Below are 14,840 nucleotides of genomic sequence, written 5' to 3' on the forward strand. Positions count from 1 at the left end.
ATGGCTGTAGTGTAGCAGGGCTGTTAGTGTCCGGAAGTAATTTAGCCATGCATTGCATTTGTATTGGGTAACCATTAGAATAAGGCGCCTCATATTTGCAGCCATAGGTGGTAATAGGAGTCGATCCGTTGTAAGTATTGTGAAATAATTATACTTTTAAGGTAAACTTTTAATGGACAAAGCTGATCCGAGAGCAGTGCTCCCTTACTTTCGATCTTATCTGTAAGGTCCCTATGCCTCTGAAGCACTTGTCGACTGTTCTCTCTGCATGATGTTTTGGGAAACGAGTCTTTGGCCGTTGTAGAAAAGATGCATTGTTAAAACACACTTAAGCCTAAAATCTATCGCTATCATGAAACTGGGCCCAGTTCTATGCACTCTGGTTGACTTGCTATTTACAGGGTCGAGGTTGCGCTACATAAATCCTAGCTTTGATACAATGTCAGCATTCAGTGAATTGATTGGGCTATTATCAAAGCCTGGCACTGCTGTGGCTTCATCAGTGCCATTTCTAATCGGTCTCTTCCCACTTAGTTATTATGTTAAAGAAGGAGATCGTGAGCCAGAGTTTGGCATCTACACATCCGATTTCACCCTGCAGTAATGGTTCAAAATCACTGGTCCGACACTTTTTCAATGCTGTTCATCCCTTTCTATGTCCCCCACCTACTGTCTAAATAAAGTCCACAAAATAAAAGTATATTGTTTACAGACAAAAGATGAGGGACTAAACTGCTGTAACCTATAGTTTGTTAGTGATATCAAAGTACAAGGTGTGGAAGAAGAGGGCCCTCTTCAAATACCTGAGAAATCGATGGCTTCCTGCACAGTTTAAGAGTGACTGTGTGAATAATAGACCTTGAGAACCTTGTGACTGAACCACACATGCCTCTCCTCAATGACTTAATCATTCCCGAGCTTAGCAGGAGGTAAATAAAGCATGTCTGGTTGGAGGGGTGTATGCTGGGTGAAGAACATTCAGAAATCTCTTCCAATACACATTGCCTGTGAGCATCAGAGGTGAACCAGTTCCATACACAGCTCGAGCATGACATTCATCAGCATTTCTCTGACTACGTTCCTCCATTGAGTAAAAAAAAAAAATCTGATTTCCAGGAGGACAATGAGCTGTTGCTATCGATAAGGTGTCTGATTCATCATGTTCACCTCGAATGGAAGTAGAGGGACTTTTGACAGAGGTTGCTTGTTGTGAGTGATGAGGGAACTTTATGCACTTGGCCAGATGATTCCGCATCTTTGTTGCATTCTTCACATATGATTTGGCTCAGTATTTGCAAATGTACACAGCTTTTCCTTCTACATTAGCTGCAGTGAAACGTCTCCACACATCAGATAGTGCCCGTGGCATTTTCCTATAATGATTAGAAAAAAAAGAGTAAAAATACAACATACAATTCCATGTACAAATAAATAGATAAGCAGTTAAATTAAACAACTCCTTTGTGAGATAAATGTTTTAAAATGAAACATGCATGGAAACAGGTGAATTAACACTGTTAGCAAGCTAAAACCCACATTATAGCAAAAACTAACTAGCAGAAATTAACAAGTTCGAAATGATTTAAACACACTTTGCTGTAGGCTACTATTTACTAGTTAACAAAAAATCATGTATGTCAAAAAATATATTCACCCCACCCAGTATTGTAATCAAAACATACCAGAAAGCATGTAGTCCTTCGCTCAGACCGTGTAGTAGTGTGGGCTCAATAGCATATCATTAGTGTGCAAGAGCTTGAGAATCATCTGCACATTGCAATTGCAATGTTGCAATTCCATAGAATCGGGGATAGTTTAACCAAAATATGCCACATGACCTAGAATTGCCTTGTGTATCCCACAAAAAGGTTCACTGTTATAAGCTAACTATTTTTAATGAATTTAAGCAACATTCTCCAAATTCCAGGGCTTAACTTCCCATGGAAAATTTCCAGAAAAATTCAGGAAATTTACCGGGAAGTTTCCCACCCTTTGCAACCCTATTTGTCCTTCAACAAAGTATTTTACGCTAATGAATGTCTCTATCTGTGTGTGTATAGAGAATGCCTGTGTGGGATTCGCCATCTCTCTGTTGATGCTCACTATCAGCGCCATGATGGTCTATGGAGCCATTACTGTAAGTTATTTCTTTCTGATTTGTGTGTCTGTGTGAGCGTGTTTTCATCCACATCATGTCCATAATGAAATTCACGACTATTACAAATTCTCGAGTCAACTTCTCAACATTTTTGCTCAGGGGTGGGAAAATAACCCCCTGCATAATCTTTCATCCTGACTACTCTCTTGGTTTGTTATGCAAATGTCTGCTCCTAAATACACACTCATGAAAGCCTCGTTTTCCTACTTTCTAATAATAGACCTTTTGGTCGCGGCTATTCTAAACCCTGAATACAAATTAAATGAACGTGTAAAGCAAGCCTACGACAAATACCCCTGGAGGAGTGTGTAAAATAGGAGGTTTAAATTATGTTATTGAACCTCAACCATTACGAAAGAAAGCGGACTGAAACGGGGAGGGACTACCTGGAGTTGTCAAATAATAAACACTAATTTTAAGTTTTGCATTGCAAAATGTTTTAAAACGATATGTGCCCTAATGAATACAACTCAGGTGGCTGCCCTTTGTCACATCCTGGTGTCTAAAAGGACAATTTCTAATGTATTTAATGCTTTTTCAGCAATGGACATTGACTCACTGCATGCAGACTCCTTACTTGTGCATTCTACTGGCCCCACCAGGGCAAGCAGAATGTTTCTCTAACGATTATCATGTTTACCTCACCAGGCCTGCCTGATGGGCATCCATACTGACAGGTTTGTCGGCTATGTGACGTGGACCCGACTAGATCTGCTAGTTTAAATGGCGACGCACAGCTAACGCTTGCCTCTCGTAGAGGTTCTGCGTAAGCATAGAGCGTTATGCCTTAGCTGTGACTGCAGGCTCTTAGGTTACCCTTGTTGATGCCCTGTATTCAGTGTTCACACAGTAGGTCCATTGCTGGCTGTAGCCTCCCCTGCTAAATACCAGTCATGATGACCTAAGCAAAGACGTGTACAGTGCCTTCAGAAATCATTCACACCCCTTGACTTAAAAAAAAAACATTTGTTTGTGCTACAGGCTGAATTTTAAAAATTGATTAAATTGAGGTTGTGTACCACTGGCCTACACACAATACCCCATAATGTCAAGGTGGTATTATGTTTTTATAACTTTATTAACAAGTCACATGGACTCACACTGTGTGCAATAGTAGTGTTTAACACAATTTTTAAATGACTACCTCATATCTGTATCCCACTCATACAAAGGTCCCTAGGTCGAGCAGTTAATTTCAAACAGATTCAACCACCTATCAGGGATGTTTTCCAATGCCTCGTAAAGAAACACCTATTGGTAGATGGGTAAATAATTTGTATATCCCTTTGAGCGTGGTGAAGTTATTAATTACACTTCGGATGGATCAATAACCTTGTAGTTACTCCACATTACTAACCTAAGTGACATGGTGAAAAGAAGGAAGCCTGTATACTGTTACGTTCCCCAGCAAGAAAACCAAAAATGTTGTTCAAACTGAAGGGGGAACGAACAGAGTCACTGACAACAACCAAATTGAAACGGATGGGTTTTAGGTGGGTGTCCACTGAAGGTTGCATAGCAACAACTGGGACCTAAAAAAGATCCACCATGAGCACCCACTACCAAACTTAGACAGGAAGCAAACCAAAAAGTGGAGCAAAAATGAAAACAGGTAAGATCAGACAAAGGAATTTTTATTTTGATCAAACAGGGAGAGTCAACTAAAGGTGTTGGCCCTCCACATCTCTCAAGGCAACTGGAGCACCTTCCGTCTAACGAGGTGACACCAATCGGTGCGCCCTAAGACCAACCTCAAAACATAAATAGAAAAACCAAAACCTATAACAATACAAAAAAGTATATTTAACCCATTTTGAATTCAGACTGTAACACGTGGAATAAGTCAAGAGGTATGAATAGTTTTTGAAGGCACTGTACATAGAAACTCTTGATTTTGTGACATCCTCAACATAGTACCCAACATTTAGATTAAGCTTTTGCTATGGCTATGACAAACCTCCTGATGAACTCTAGTGAAATGGCCATCCTTTCACACTTTTGTTTAGTAATGTGTGTGGTTTTCCCTTCCTCCCCCCCGTAGCATCGTGACGGCTGGCTTATCCCGTTCTTTTGCTACCAGCTCTTTGACTTTGCTCTGAGTTGCCTGGTGGCCATCAGCTCCCTCACCTACCTGCCCAGGATAAAGGACTACTTGAAGGAGCTGGTAAGTCGGTCTAGTCCTTCACCACTGCCTGTCAGCTAGTCTCGCAAATCACAATTATGAAGCGAACCAGAAGTCTTGTGAATGTTTTTAATTTTTTTAATAATTGTTTTATTCTAACAATTAACAGGAACAATTTTATGATAACCAACTGACATTCTTATGATACAGAAAAATACAAATCTGCTATAAAACATCCAGTTAACTTCTTGCGTCGAGCAAACCCGTATCCGGGAGCGTAATCATAGCCTCAAGCTTATTACCATAACGCAACGTTAACTATTCATGAAAATCGCAAATGAAATGAAAGAAATATATTCACTCACAAGCTTAGCCTTTTGTTAACAACACTGTCATCTCAGATTTTCAAAATATGCTTTTCAACCATAGCTACACAAGCATTTGTGTAAGAGTATTGATAGCTAGCATAGCATTAAGCCTAGCATTCAGCAGGCAACATTTTCACAAACACAAGAAAAGCATTCAAATAAAATCATTTACCTTTGAAGAACTTCGGATGTTTTCAATGAGGAGACTCTCAGTTAGATAGCAAATGTTCATTTTTTCCAAAAAATATTATTTGTGTAGGAGAAATCGCTCCGTTTTGTTCATCACGTTTGGCTAAGAAAACCCCCCGAACATTCAGTCATTACAACGCCGAACTTTTTTCCAAATTAACTCCATAATATCGACAGAAACATGGCAAACGTTGTTTAGAATCAATCCTCAAGGTGTTTTCACATATCTATTCGATGATAAATCATTTGTGGCAGTTTGGTTTCTCCTCGGAAGCAAACAGAAAAATACATGCAGCTGGAGATTACGCAATAATTGCGACGGAGGACACCAAGCGACCACCTGGTATATGTAGTGTAAAATGGTCAATCTTCCAATGATATGCCTACAAATACGTCACAATGCTGTCGACACTATGGGGAAACGACAGAAAGTCTAAGCTCATTCGTGACCCATACACAGCCATATAAGGACTCATTGAAACACAGCGCCTTCAAAATCTGGGGTACTTCCTGTTTGAAATTTCATCTTGGTTTCGCCTGTAGCATCAGTTCTGTGGCACTCACAGACAATATCTTTGCAGATTTGGAAACGTCAGTGTTTTCTTTCCAAAGTTGTCAATTATATGCATAGTCGAGCATCTTTTCGTGACAAAATATCTTGTTTAAAACGGGAACGTTTTTTTTTTCCAAAAATTAAGAGTGCCCCCTATATCAAAGAAGTTAATGCTCTTCGTTTTCTGGTCAAAGCACAATCAAGTGGTGAGGAGGCGCTCCGTGGACCCTTACACTTCAGCTCCACTATAAGAGTTGCGTTACCTTCAGCGTTGTGTCAATGTGGCGTTCTACATGCTACACAGAGTGCGTTGTTTTGAGAGCGAAGGAGCAGAGTGGAAGAGCATCTTTATTTAAAAAAATCTGTACTGTTACATATTGATCTATTATGCGTAAGTACCATGGCTTTGGTCCAGTTTTTCCGCAAGTACTCATTGTTTCTAGTGGTTGTACTGAATATCCTCTAATTACACGTTGCTTTTGTTTACATTGTGAACATAGTCAATGTAGCTAGCTAGAGTTTCTGTTAACTAGTAGCTTCTTAACTTCATAAATCTTAGTAAAATAGCCAGTGGTGTCTAGTGGGGGCCATTATGCAACCAAAATCAACTTTATTTCAATTCACAAGATGTAATGAACGTGCGTTATCAGTCAAAAATGGAACCGCTGAGATTCTGGAGCTTGAACACTGCCGTTGGATGTGACTCAACGTGAGCAGTATAGCAGCTTTTATTGATTTCAAAGGAAGCATCCCTCAATGGCTAATGTCTGACGGCAACTCCGGACGCTGTAGTGTAGCAGGGCTGTTAGTGTCCAGAAATAATTTAGCCATGCATTGTAGTCATTGCGATCTCTAGCGTTGCTGTTTTCTCAAGTTTTCTCGTGTCAATTAACTTGACATTCCTGGATTACTCATATTATTAAAGCCCGATTTATTCAACAAATACGATGGTCAGTTGAAAAAAGGTTAAGGGTAAAAAAATTATTAAACAATTGAGACAAACTAATAAATCAGATTACTTTATATTTAAGGACAGAATCTATATACAATCCCGATATGAGCTTTAACTGTCGGTAGTAAAACAAAGCTTAAACTGTTTGCGTGAACTCTAAATATACAGAAAATGAATGTTGAGTTAGCTTCCGGGTATGGTAGACTGCTCCTCACCACTCTATGACAGCAGTTAATTAAAGAAAAACATTCATATGGGTTGCTGATTCAAAGTTAGAGTTTATATTCAGAGAGAACTAAAGTAATTTCTGAGTACTTGGGAACGTTAGCTGGCTAACTCATTGACCTCGCTCTGTAATATACCCCCCTAGAGGGTTTAAATGTGTTCTCACTATCGTTGTCACCTGGCCTGTCTGTCTTTATGGGGTTTTGTTTAGCTTCTGTATGTGCTGAATGTCTCTCTCCTCGCCTCTCAGCCAGACTTCCCCTACAAGGACAACCTGCTCTCCATGGACTCCAGCTGCCTGCTGCTCTTCGTCCTCGTCTTCTTCACCTTTCTCATCATCATGAAGGTCTTTGGGGAAATAGCTGTGATTGAATGCTGCACTCCATTCCCAAGAATATGCAATTTATTTGATTTACTGCACTTGTTAGTGTTCATGTGAGATTTGATCTGAATTACCAATCCATGAAAGTACTTTAGTAGACTGATAGACCCTGACTGACAGGTCTTTAGTAGATGGGTTATAGGCCTTCAGATGCTGACTCAGGGGTGTTTTGAGCTAGGCTATAACAAAAGCCTGCACACATTGTGGCTCTCTAGGACCAGGATTGAGCATCACTGGATCAGGTAGAAGGACTAAACATTTTGACCACTTTCCCCTCAGGCTTACCTGATCAACTGCGTGTGGAATTGCTACAAGTACATCAACAACAGGAACGTCCCGGAGATCGCCGTCTACCCTGCCTTTACGGCGCCTCCCCAGGTATGTTTGTGCCTGAAAAGCCCCTACTCGGATTACCGGTAATTACATCTGAAGCATACCTTTCACATCTTTAAGCAGTCTGCAAACAGGTTCGGTTTGCTCCTAGCAGAACTTTACTAGGCGATGCAAACGTCTGCTCGACTACTCCCTAAAGACCTTCACTTGAAAAATGTCAAAATAGTATGCCAATATTACTGTTGTTTATCCCTCTTGAGCAACAACAGCCTGAAATACTTCATCAAAATAGTCTGAATTAATCTAAGATAAATCAAGAAATCTGTAATTAAGGTCTAACTAGGATGTTTGGAGCAGTATTTCAAGTGAAAAGATTTGAATGAAAACTAGTAGTCTCTCATAGAATGACAACAAACACTTAATTGAAGAATCCTGTCCATAGTTCCATCTTCCACTAGGAGTAGTACTGTTGACCTTTCACAGACAAAGGAGCGTGGACTTTGTCTACCGAACTTAGACTTGCCTCGAGGAAAAAATGTGTGCTCGATCAACCGAAGTAAAAACTGCAGAATAAAAATAACTGTTTTCCACAAGCACAAGTTGCTAGCCCAATAATTCAAAAAGCAAGCCAGGCTCCCCCGGTTTAAGAAATTTTTGCAGAACAAACTATTTTGGTGGCCTCTGGTACATTCTAATGCTATATGGTATTTTCACACTAATTAGTGTTAGTTTTATCAGCTGGTGTATAATATGATATAAAACACCAGAAACATTTTAATTTTCACGACTTCCACGAGCTTCAAGCTTCCTTTTTTAAGACAGATGAGAAAAAACATCTGCCATACAGGTATGATTGAAGAATGAAGCAGGTGTCAAACATTGGCTTTGCTACACAGAAAGCAGCAGCAGCTGACTACTCCATTGTCAATACTTTGAATAAAAATAATGATACTTATTGATATTGATTTAATCAATCTGTTTTATTTGATCATATTTTGGACCAGAGTTAGGCTAGTGGAGAGATCCTACCTATTGTTTCTGCAGTGAAGAGGATTCACCATCAAATGTTTGCATAATTAATCTGCAGATAATCGCAAAAAGGCCTACCAGTATGCAAATTAGGGAGCCAACTGAACAGCTATTTTACCGATGGAATTTGGTAGGCTACTCACTTTAACGTCACGGTCTGGCAAGTCCTGATGGACTTCATATCAAAAATACAAACAAGATCGTTACTTGTCCCGATGTGATACTATGGACGTACACTGTGTACGAAACATTAGGCAATCTTTCCATGACATCGACTGACTAGGTGATTCAGGTGAAAGCTATGATCCCTTATTGATGTCACCTGTTAAATCCACTTCAATTAGTGTCGATGAAGGGGAGGAGACCGGTTAAAGAAGGATTTTTAAGCCTTGAGATAATTTTGATATGGAATGTGTATGTGTTCCATTCAGAGGGTGAATGGGTCAGACAGAAGATTTAATTGCCTTTTGAACGGGGTATGTTAGTAGGTGCCAGGCGCACCAGTATTTATGTCAAGAACTGCAACGCTGCTGTTAATTTAAAAAAAAAAAACAATTTCCTGTGTGTATCAAGAATGGTCCACCACCCAAATGACATTTGGCCAACTTGGCACAGCTGTGGGAAACATTGGCGTCAACATGGGCCATTCAGCACCTTGTCAAGTCAATTCCTAACGAATTCAGGCGGTTCTGAGGACAAAAGGGGTGAAACTCAATATTAGGAAGGTCTTCTTAATGTTTGTGGAATCGGTGTATTGTATGATTTATTAAGGATATACAGTACTAGTCAAAAGTTGTTTTTTTGTTGACCTTTTTATACATTGTAGAAGAATAATGAAGACATACAAATTATGAAATAACACATGTGGAATCGTGTAGTAACTAAAGTGTTAATACAAAAAAAAAAAAATGTTTTAGAATCTTCAAAGTAGCAATACTTTGCCTTGATGACAGCTTTGCACATCCTCTTTGGCGGCTTTGACATTCTCTCAACCAGCTTCACCTGGAATACTTTTCCAACAGTCTTGTAGGAGTTCCCACATATGCTGAGCACTTGTTGGCTGCTTTTCCCTTCACTGTGGTCCAACTCATTCCAAACCATCTCAATTGGGTTGAGGTCAGGTGATTGTGGAGGCCAGTTCATCTGAGGCAGCACTCCATCAATCTACTTCTTGGTCAAATAGCCCTTACAAAGCCCAAGGGTTTGTTGGGTCATTATCCTGTTGAAAAACAAATGATAGTCCCACTAAGTGCAAATCAGATGGGATGGCGTATTGCTGGAGAATGCTGTGGTAGCCATGCTGGTTAAGTGTGTGAATTCTAATCACAGACCGTGTCACCTGCAAAGCACCATCACACGTCCTCCATGCTTCGTGGTGGGAACCACATTTGCAGAGATCATCCGTTCACCTACTCTGCGTCTCAAAGACACGGCGGTTGGATCCAAAAATCTCAAATTTGACTCATCAGACCAAAGGACAGATTTCCATGTCCATTGCTTGTGTTTCTTGCCCAAGCAAGCCTCTTCTTCTTATTGGTGTCCTTTAGTGGTTTCTTTGCAGTAATTTGACCATGAAGGCCTGATTTCAGTTGTTGTGTCTGTTACTTGAACTCTGAAGCATTTATTTGGGCCGTATTTTCTGAGGCTGGTAACTAATGAACTCATTCTCTGCAGCAGTGGTAACTCTGGATCTTCCTTTCCTGTGGCTGTCCTCATGAGAGCTAGTTTCATCATAGCGCTTTATGGTTTTTGTGACTGCACTTGAAGAAACTTTAAAAGTTCTTGACATTTTCCTGATTGACTTACCTTCACGTCTTAAAGTAATGACTTGTTTCTCTTTGCTTATTTGAGCTGTTCTTGCCATAATATGGACTTGGCATTTTACCAAATAGGGCTATCTTCTGTATACCACCCCTACCTTGTTGGCTCAAACGCGTTAAACATAATTTTGTGGAATTTCTTTCCAAGGCACACCTGTTTGATTTTGATTTGTTTAACACTTTTTTGGTTAGTGCATGATTCCATGTGTGTTATTTCATCACTTTTATTCTACAATGTAGAAAATAGTAAAAAGAAAAACCCTTGAATGAGTAGGTGTCAACTTTTGACTGGTACTGTATGAGATTAACTTTGAGTCAGTTCGACACCTTTTAAAGACTAGCCAAGCTTGCGGTTTGTCAATCAAAGCACAGTAATTGGCCTATGCGCCACCACTCCGTGGCTGCATATGAAACTAGCCAGGGTGCAATGTTCACTTCTCACTGGCCCGGAGTGGTGATCTACTGGCTCGAACATGGTGTAGTTCTTAAATGCATTGTGGACATGCAGGGGCCTTTAGGTTGGCATGCTTTCTCTCTATATTCAGCTATTAATAGGCTACATTTGGTTATTGTGTATTAAACATCTGTGTAATATAGTTTAGCAATGCAAGTCATTACTCCATTGTTTAGAACTGCATTCTATTAATTGCATTCATTTTTGTTTCTAAATTGTCATTTTGTGAAGATTTTAAAATAGGACACTATTTCCAAAAGAGCAATTGACATGGCTATAGTAGGCTTTCCAAGACGCATGCTACTGCTTGAGATGATGTGACTTGTGGGAGCGTGGTGGTGCTTGAATGAATGGCCAATCATATTTCTCAAATACAAATAGCATGACATTTTACGTGTGTAGTCTTCAATGGTAGACTGCGACTGAGCAGGTAAATGTTGAACTGGAATGCGAAAAGTTACTGTCTCTGTTAGGCCAGTGACTGACGAGATCCTCTGGCCCCACACACATTTTTACTGGCCCCGGGTCAGTTGTCCATCAATGATGTCGGACTCTGCCTGCAAAATAAAATAAATGAATGTGTCTGAAAACAATGGACAGAGTGGATTTTGTCTTATCTTTACCACATTATATGGGATGTGCGCAAATTCATTTTATCTCCCTCCATTTAAAGAAATTTGACTGGAACCACAGCGTACACATCACACACCCAAAGTTACTAAGAGGTGGGACAGATGACTGCCAAACCAGCAGTGTTTCTCTGTCATCGTTCACTTTGTGACTGACCAGGCGCCTGTACTATATCAATAGATCGCTAGAAAGTGCATTTTGCTCATTCTAGCGGAAGAGGGCTCTGCAGTCTTTGACTAGAGAGTTGAAAAGTGGACAAAGTAGCCGACTGTAAATTAGTCTGTAATCTGGAAAACACTTAATAACGTCATAATATATGCATGTTACTGATACAGTACACCCAGTCTCCTTCCCAGATTGTTTAAGAGACCGATTATAGCATTATCAAATGTCGCAAATATGATTCATGTCCATCTCTGGTCCTTTCACACTGCGAAGTTGGCTATATTTCTAAATTGATTCATTGTTTAATGAAATGAATAATTATGAACTTTCTCTCTCTCCTCAGTACATCCTGCCCACCTATGAGATGGCAATGAAGATGCCAGTGAAAGAGCCCCCTCCCCCCTACATGCCTGCCTGAAGACCCCCCTCGTGTGTGTGTGTGGCCTCCCACAGCTCGCCATTTTTAACCCAGCAGTGCATTTCTAGAGAGGGATAATCTTTAAAGGCCCAATGCAGTCAAAAACGTGATTTCCCTGTTTTTATATACATTTCTACACTGAGGTTGGAATAATACTGTGAAAATGATAAGGCCCTTCAAGTTTCAAGTTGTATTGGTTGTATATATCGATACACGGAATGCTTCCTTACAGGTTCCTTCTCGACAATGCAACAATAATAAGAAACAATAAAAGAGAAGAATACTAACAAAGTATAAATGGCTCAGTTGAATACATTTTTTTGAAATTATAGTACAAGAAGGCACACATTATAGTCCAATATTTGTGTGTTTTGGGGGCAAGTGGTGTAATATTTGGCCCTTTTAGTGTAAGAGCTGTTTGAAAAGCGTGCCTAAAATGTTTGCCTGTTTTGGTGGGATGGAGTTTTGGCCTTCCCATGGTGACATCACCATGTAGTAAATTAGTTAATAGACGACTAAGGAAAGAGTCCCAAACTTCTTTGTCTTAAGAGGTAAATGTTCAGTTCTCCACTCAGACCACTCCAACAGTCCTAGCAAAATTGCTCTTTGCTAAGAAGCAGTTTTTGTTTTCAATTAAAATGGTCAAAAGCAATCACTGTAAGGTGCTTAATTGTTACCCAGAAATGATTTCATATTTAGATAAAAACGGCTGCATTGGAACTTTCAAAGGCACTGCATCATTCAAACCCAGACCCCATAATATTGTAGATAGGTGAAAGGAGAGTGGAGGGGCAGATCAAGTAGTCTGCCATCGGATAACGTGAAATGTATAAAGCGATGAAAGCTTTCCGATCCCCCCCCCCCCATCTTTCTGATGTCTTAGTAAAAAAATATATATTAGTGAAAGTACCATCACTTGAATGCCTATCACCAGTTAGTTCATCTTTTAGAATAAACACCATCCTTTCCTTATAGATTTGATATTGTGTGACTAAAAAAAATAAACATTCTTAAGACAATCCACTTATCTCTTATCTTATCGTTGAATCAGTTTATTATTTTTTTTTGTCCAGAGTTTGACGGGGACATCTGTAGCAGTTTCTCTCTTCGTCCCTTTATTTATTTAGCCTTGGATGTCCATGTCCATTATCCGCCGCCGCCTTCTGTGTGACCCTGCGTTGTTAGCTTAGTTAAGCTAGTGAATTGTGTTGCAGTTAAATTACCTGATGCTGCTGGTTAAAGGGGAAAGTACACTCCAAAACCAAAGTTTGTCAGATGATTTCAGACAAAAGTTGTCAAGATGAGTCTCATTTTGTCTCAACAAAGGTCCATGTTGGAGGTCTGGAAATATCTGATAAATGTTGGTTTTGGAATGGATTGTCCTGTTTAAGGAGAGAGATGCCTTATTAGGAAAGTGGAGGGAATAAATGGCTAGTTTTGTGAACAGTGGTGGATGCATGCTACTCTTTCTGCCTTTTTCTTTACGTTGTGTTTTGATCCTTGTGAAAAACACATTCAATAAACATTTGTATTCATCACCTGACTGAGCAGTGTATCTATTCTTTTTACCTGATATGAGCAAAGAAATGTCATTACTTTTTGGATTTATTTGGTTCTGTACTCAATCTGGATTTATGAAACACTCCATTTCTTGGATGTAGCACACGGTAGTAGTGGATGCCGCAGGAGTGTTTTGAGACTGGCCTACAGAATGACATTCAGTATTAAAATCTATTTGGAGGTAGCTTCTCTGTCCTGAATAATATATCAGGTGCCATCTCATGTCAGTAAATTATGAAAATGATAATTTGAATTGCAAGCTCAGTGCTCTAAAGCCTTGTTTACACTGCAGGCATTAATGCTCAAGTTTTGTTTTCCATGTTTCCATCCGTTTTGCAATCGGTTTTGTGTGTTAAGACCGTTATTTGCTGACATGTCTACACTAGTTGTCATAGTAAAGACAGATGTGGGTGCAATGGTGAATGCTGATTGTGATAGAACAAAGAGCGCGACAACCAGTAATTTAGCAAGGTAAGGTGACAATGCCTGCATGGACGTTTCCCAGTTGCTATGGACATTCCGCAGTTGCTTTGAATGTTTAAGAACACGTTTAAAGCCTTAAAGGATAAGATGATCCAACTTTCAAAAACAAGTCCTTTTTGGCTAGCAACAGCAGTCAACTAACTAAACTCAGCAAAAAAATAAACGTCCTCCCACTGTCAACTGTGTTTATTTTCAGCTAACTGTATAAATATTTGTTGTAAATATTGTTAGTTCCACAGACGTGACTAACAAATTGAATAATGTGTCCCTGAATGAAGGGGGGGGGGGGGGGGGGAATAAAAGTTAGTCAGTATCTGGTGTGGCCACCAGCTGCATTAAGTAATGCAGTTCATCTCATGGACTGCACCAGATTTGCCAGTTCTTGCTGTGAGATGTTACCCCACTCTTCCACCAAGGCGCCTGCAAGTTCCCGGACATTTGGGGGGGGAATTGCCCTAGCCCTCACCCTCCGATCCAACAGGTCCCAGATGTGCTCAATGGGATTGAGATCCGGGCTCTTCACTGGCTCTGGCAGAACACTGACATTCCTGTCTTGCAGGAAATCACACAAAGAATGAGCGGTATGACTGGTGGCGTTGTCATGCTGGAGGGTCATGTCAGGATGAGCCTGCAGGAAGGGTACCACGTGAGGGAGGAGGATGTCTTCCCTTTAAAGCACAGCGTTGAGATTGCCTGCAATGACAGCTCAGTCAGATGATGCTGTGACACACCGCCCCAGACCATGACGGACCCTCCACCTCCAAATCGATCCAGCTCTAGAGTACAGGCCTTGGTGTAACGCTCATTCCGTCGACGATAAACGCGAATCCGACCATCACCCCTGGTGAGACAAAACCGCGACTCGTCAGTGAAGAGCACTTTTTGCCAGTCCTGTCTGGTCCAGCGACGGTGGGTCTGTGCCCATAGGCAACGTTGTTGCCAGTGATGTCTGGTGAGGACCTGCCTTACAACAGGCCTACAATCCCTCAGTCCAGCCTA

General features: G+C 40.4%; 1 protein-coding gene across 2 annotated transcripts in view; it reads left to right on the plus strand.

Moving 5' to 3' along the window:
- Positions 1 to 13,341, plus strand: part of LOC110522012 (lysosomal-associated transmembrane protein 4A) — a 32,043-nt gene extending 18,702 nt beyond the window's left edge. For both annotated transcript variants that reach the window (XM_036975538.1, XM_021600071.2), the window contains exons 3-7: positions 2,061 to 2,137; positions 4,200 to 4,322; positions 6,818 to 6,913; positions 7,229 to 7,327; positions 11,724 to 13,341. In XM_036975538.1, the coding sequence (XP_036831433.1) occupies positions 2,061 to 2,137; positions 4,200 to 4,322; positions 6,818 to 6,913; positions 7,229 to 7,327; positions 11,724 to 11,798 (470 nt within the window). In that variant the 3' untranslated portion in view covers positions 11,799 to 13,341. The remainder of the gene's footprint in view (positions 1 to 2,060; positions 2,138 to 4,199; positions 4,323 to 6,817; positions 6,914 to 7,228; positions 7,328 to 11,723) is intronic.
- The last annotated feature ends 1,499 nt before the right edge of the window (positions 13,342 to 14,840 follow it).

The sequence above is a fragment of the Oncorhynchus mykiss genome, chromosome 4 (assembly GCF_013265735.2).
Source record: "Oncorhynchus mykiss isolate Arlee chromosome 4, USDA_OmykA_1.1, whole genome shotgun sequence".
Classification (NCBI taxonomy): domain Eukaryota; kingdom Metazoa; phylum Chordata; class Actinopteri; order Salmoniformes; family Salmonidae; genus Oncorhynchus; species Oncorhynchus mykiss.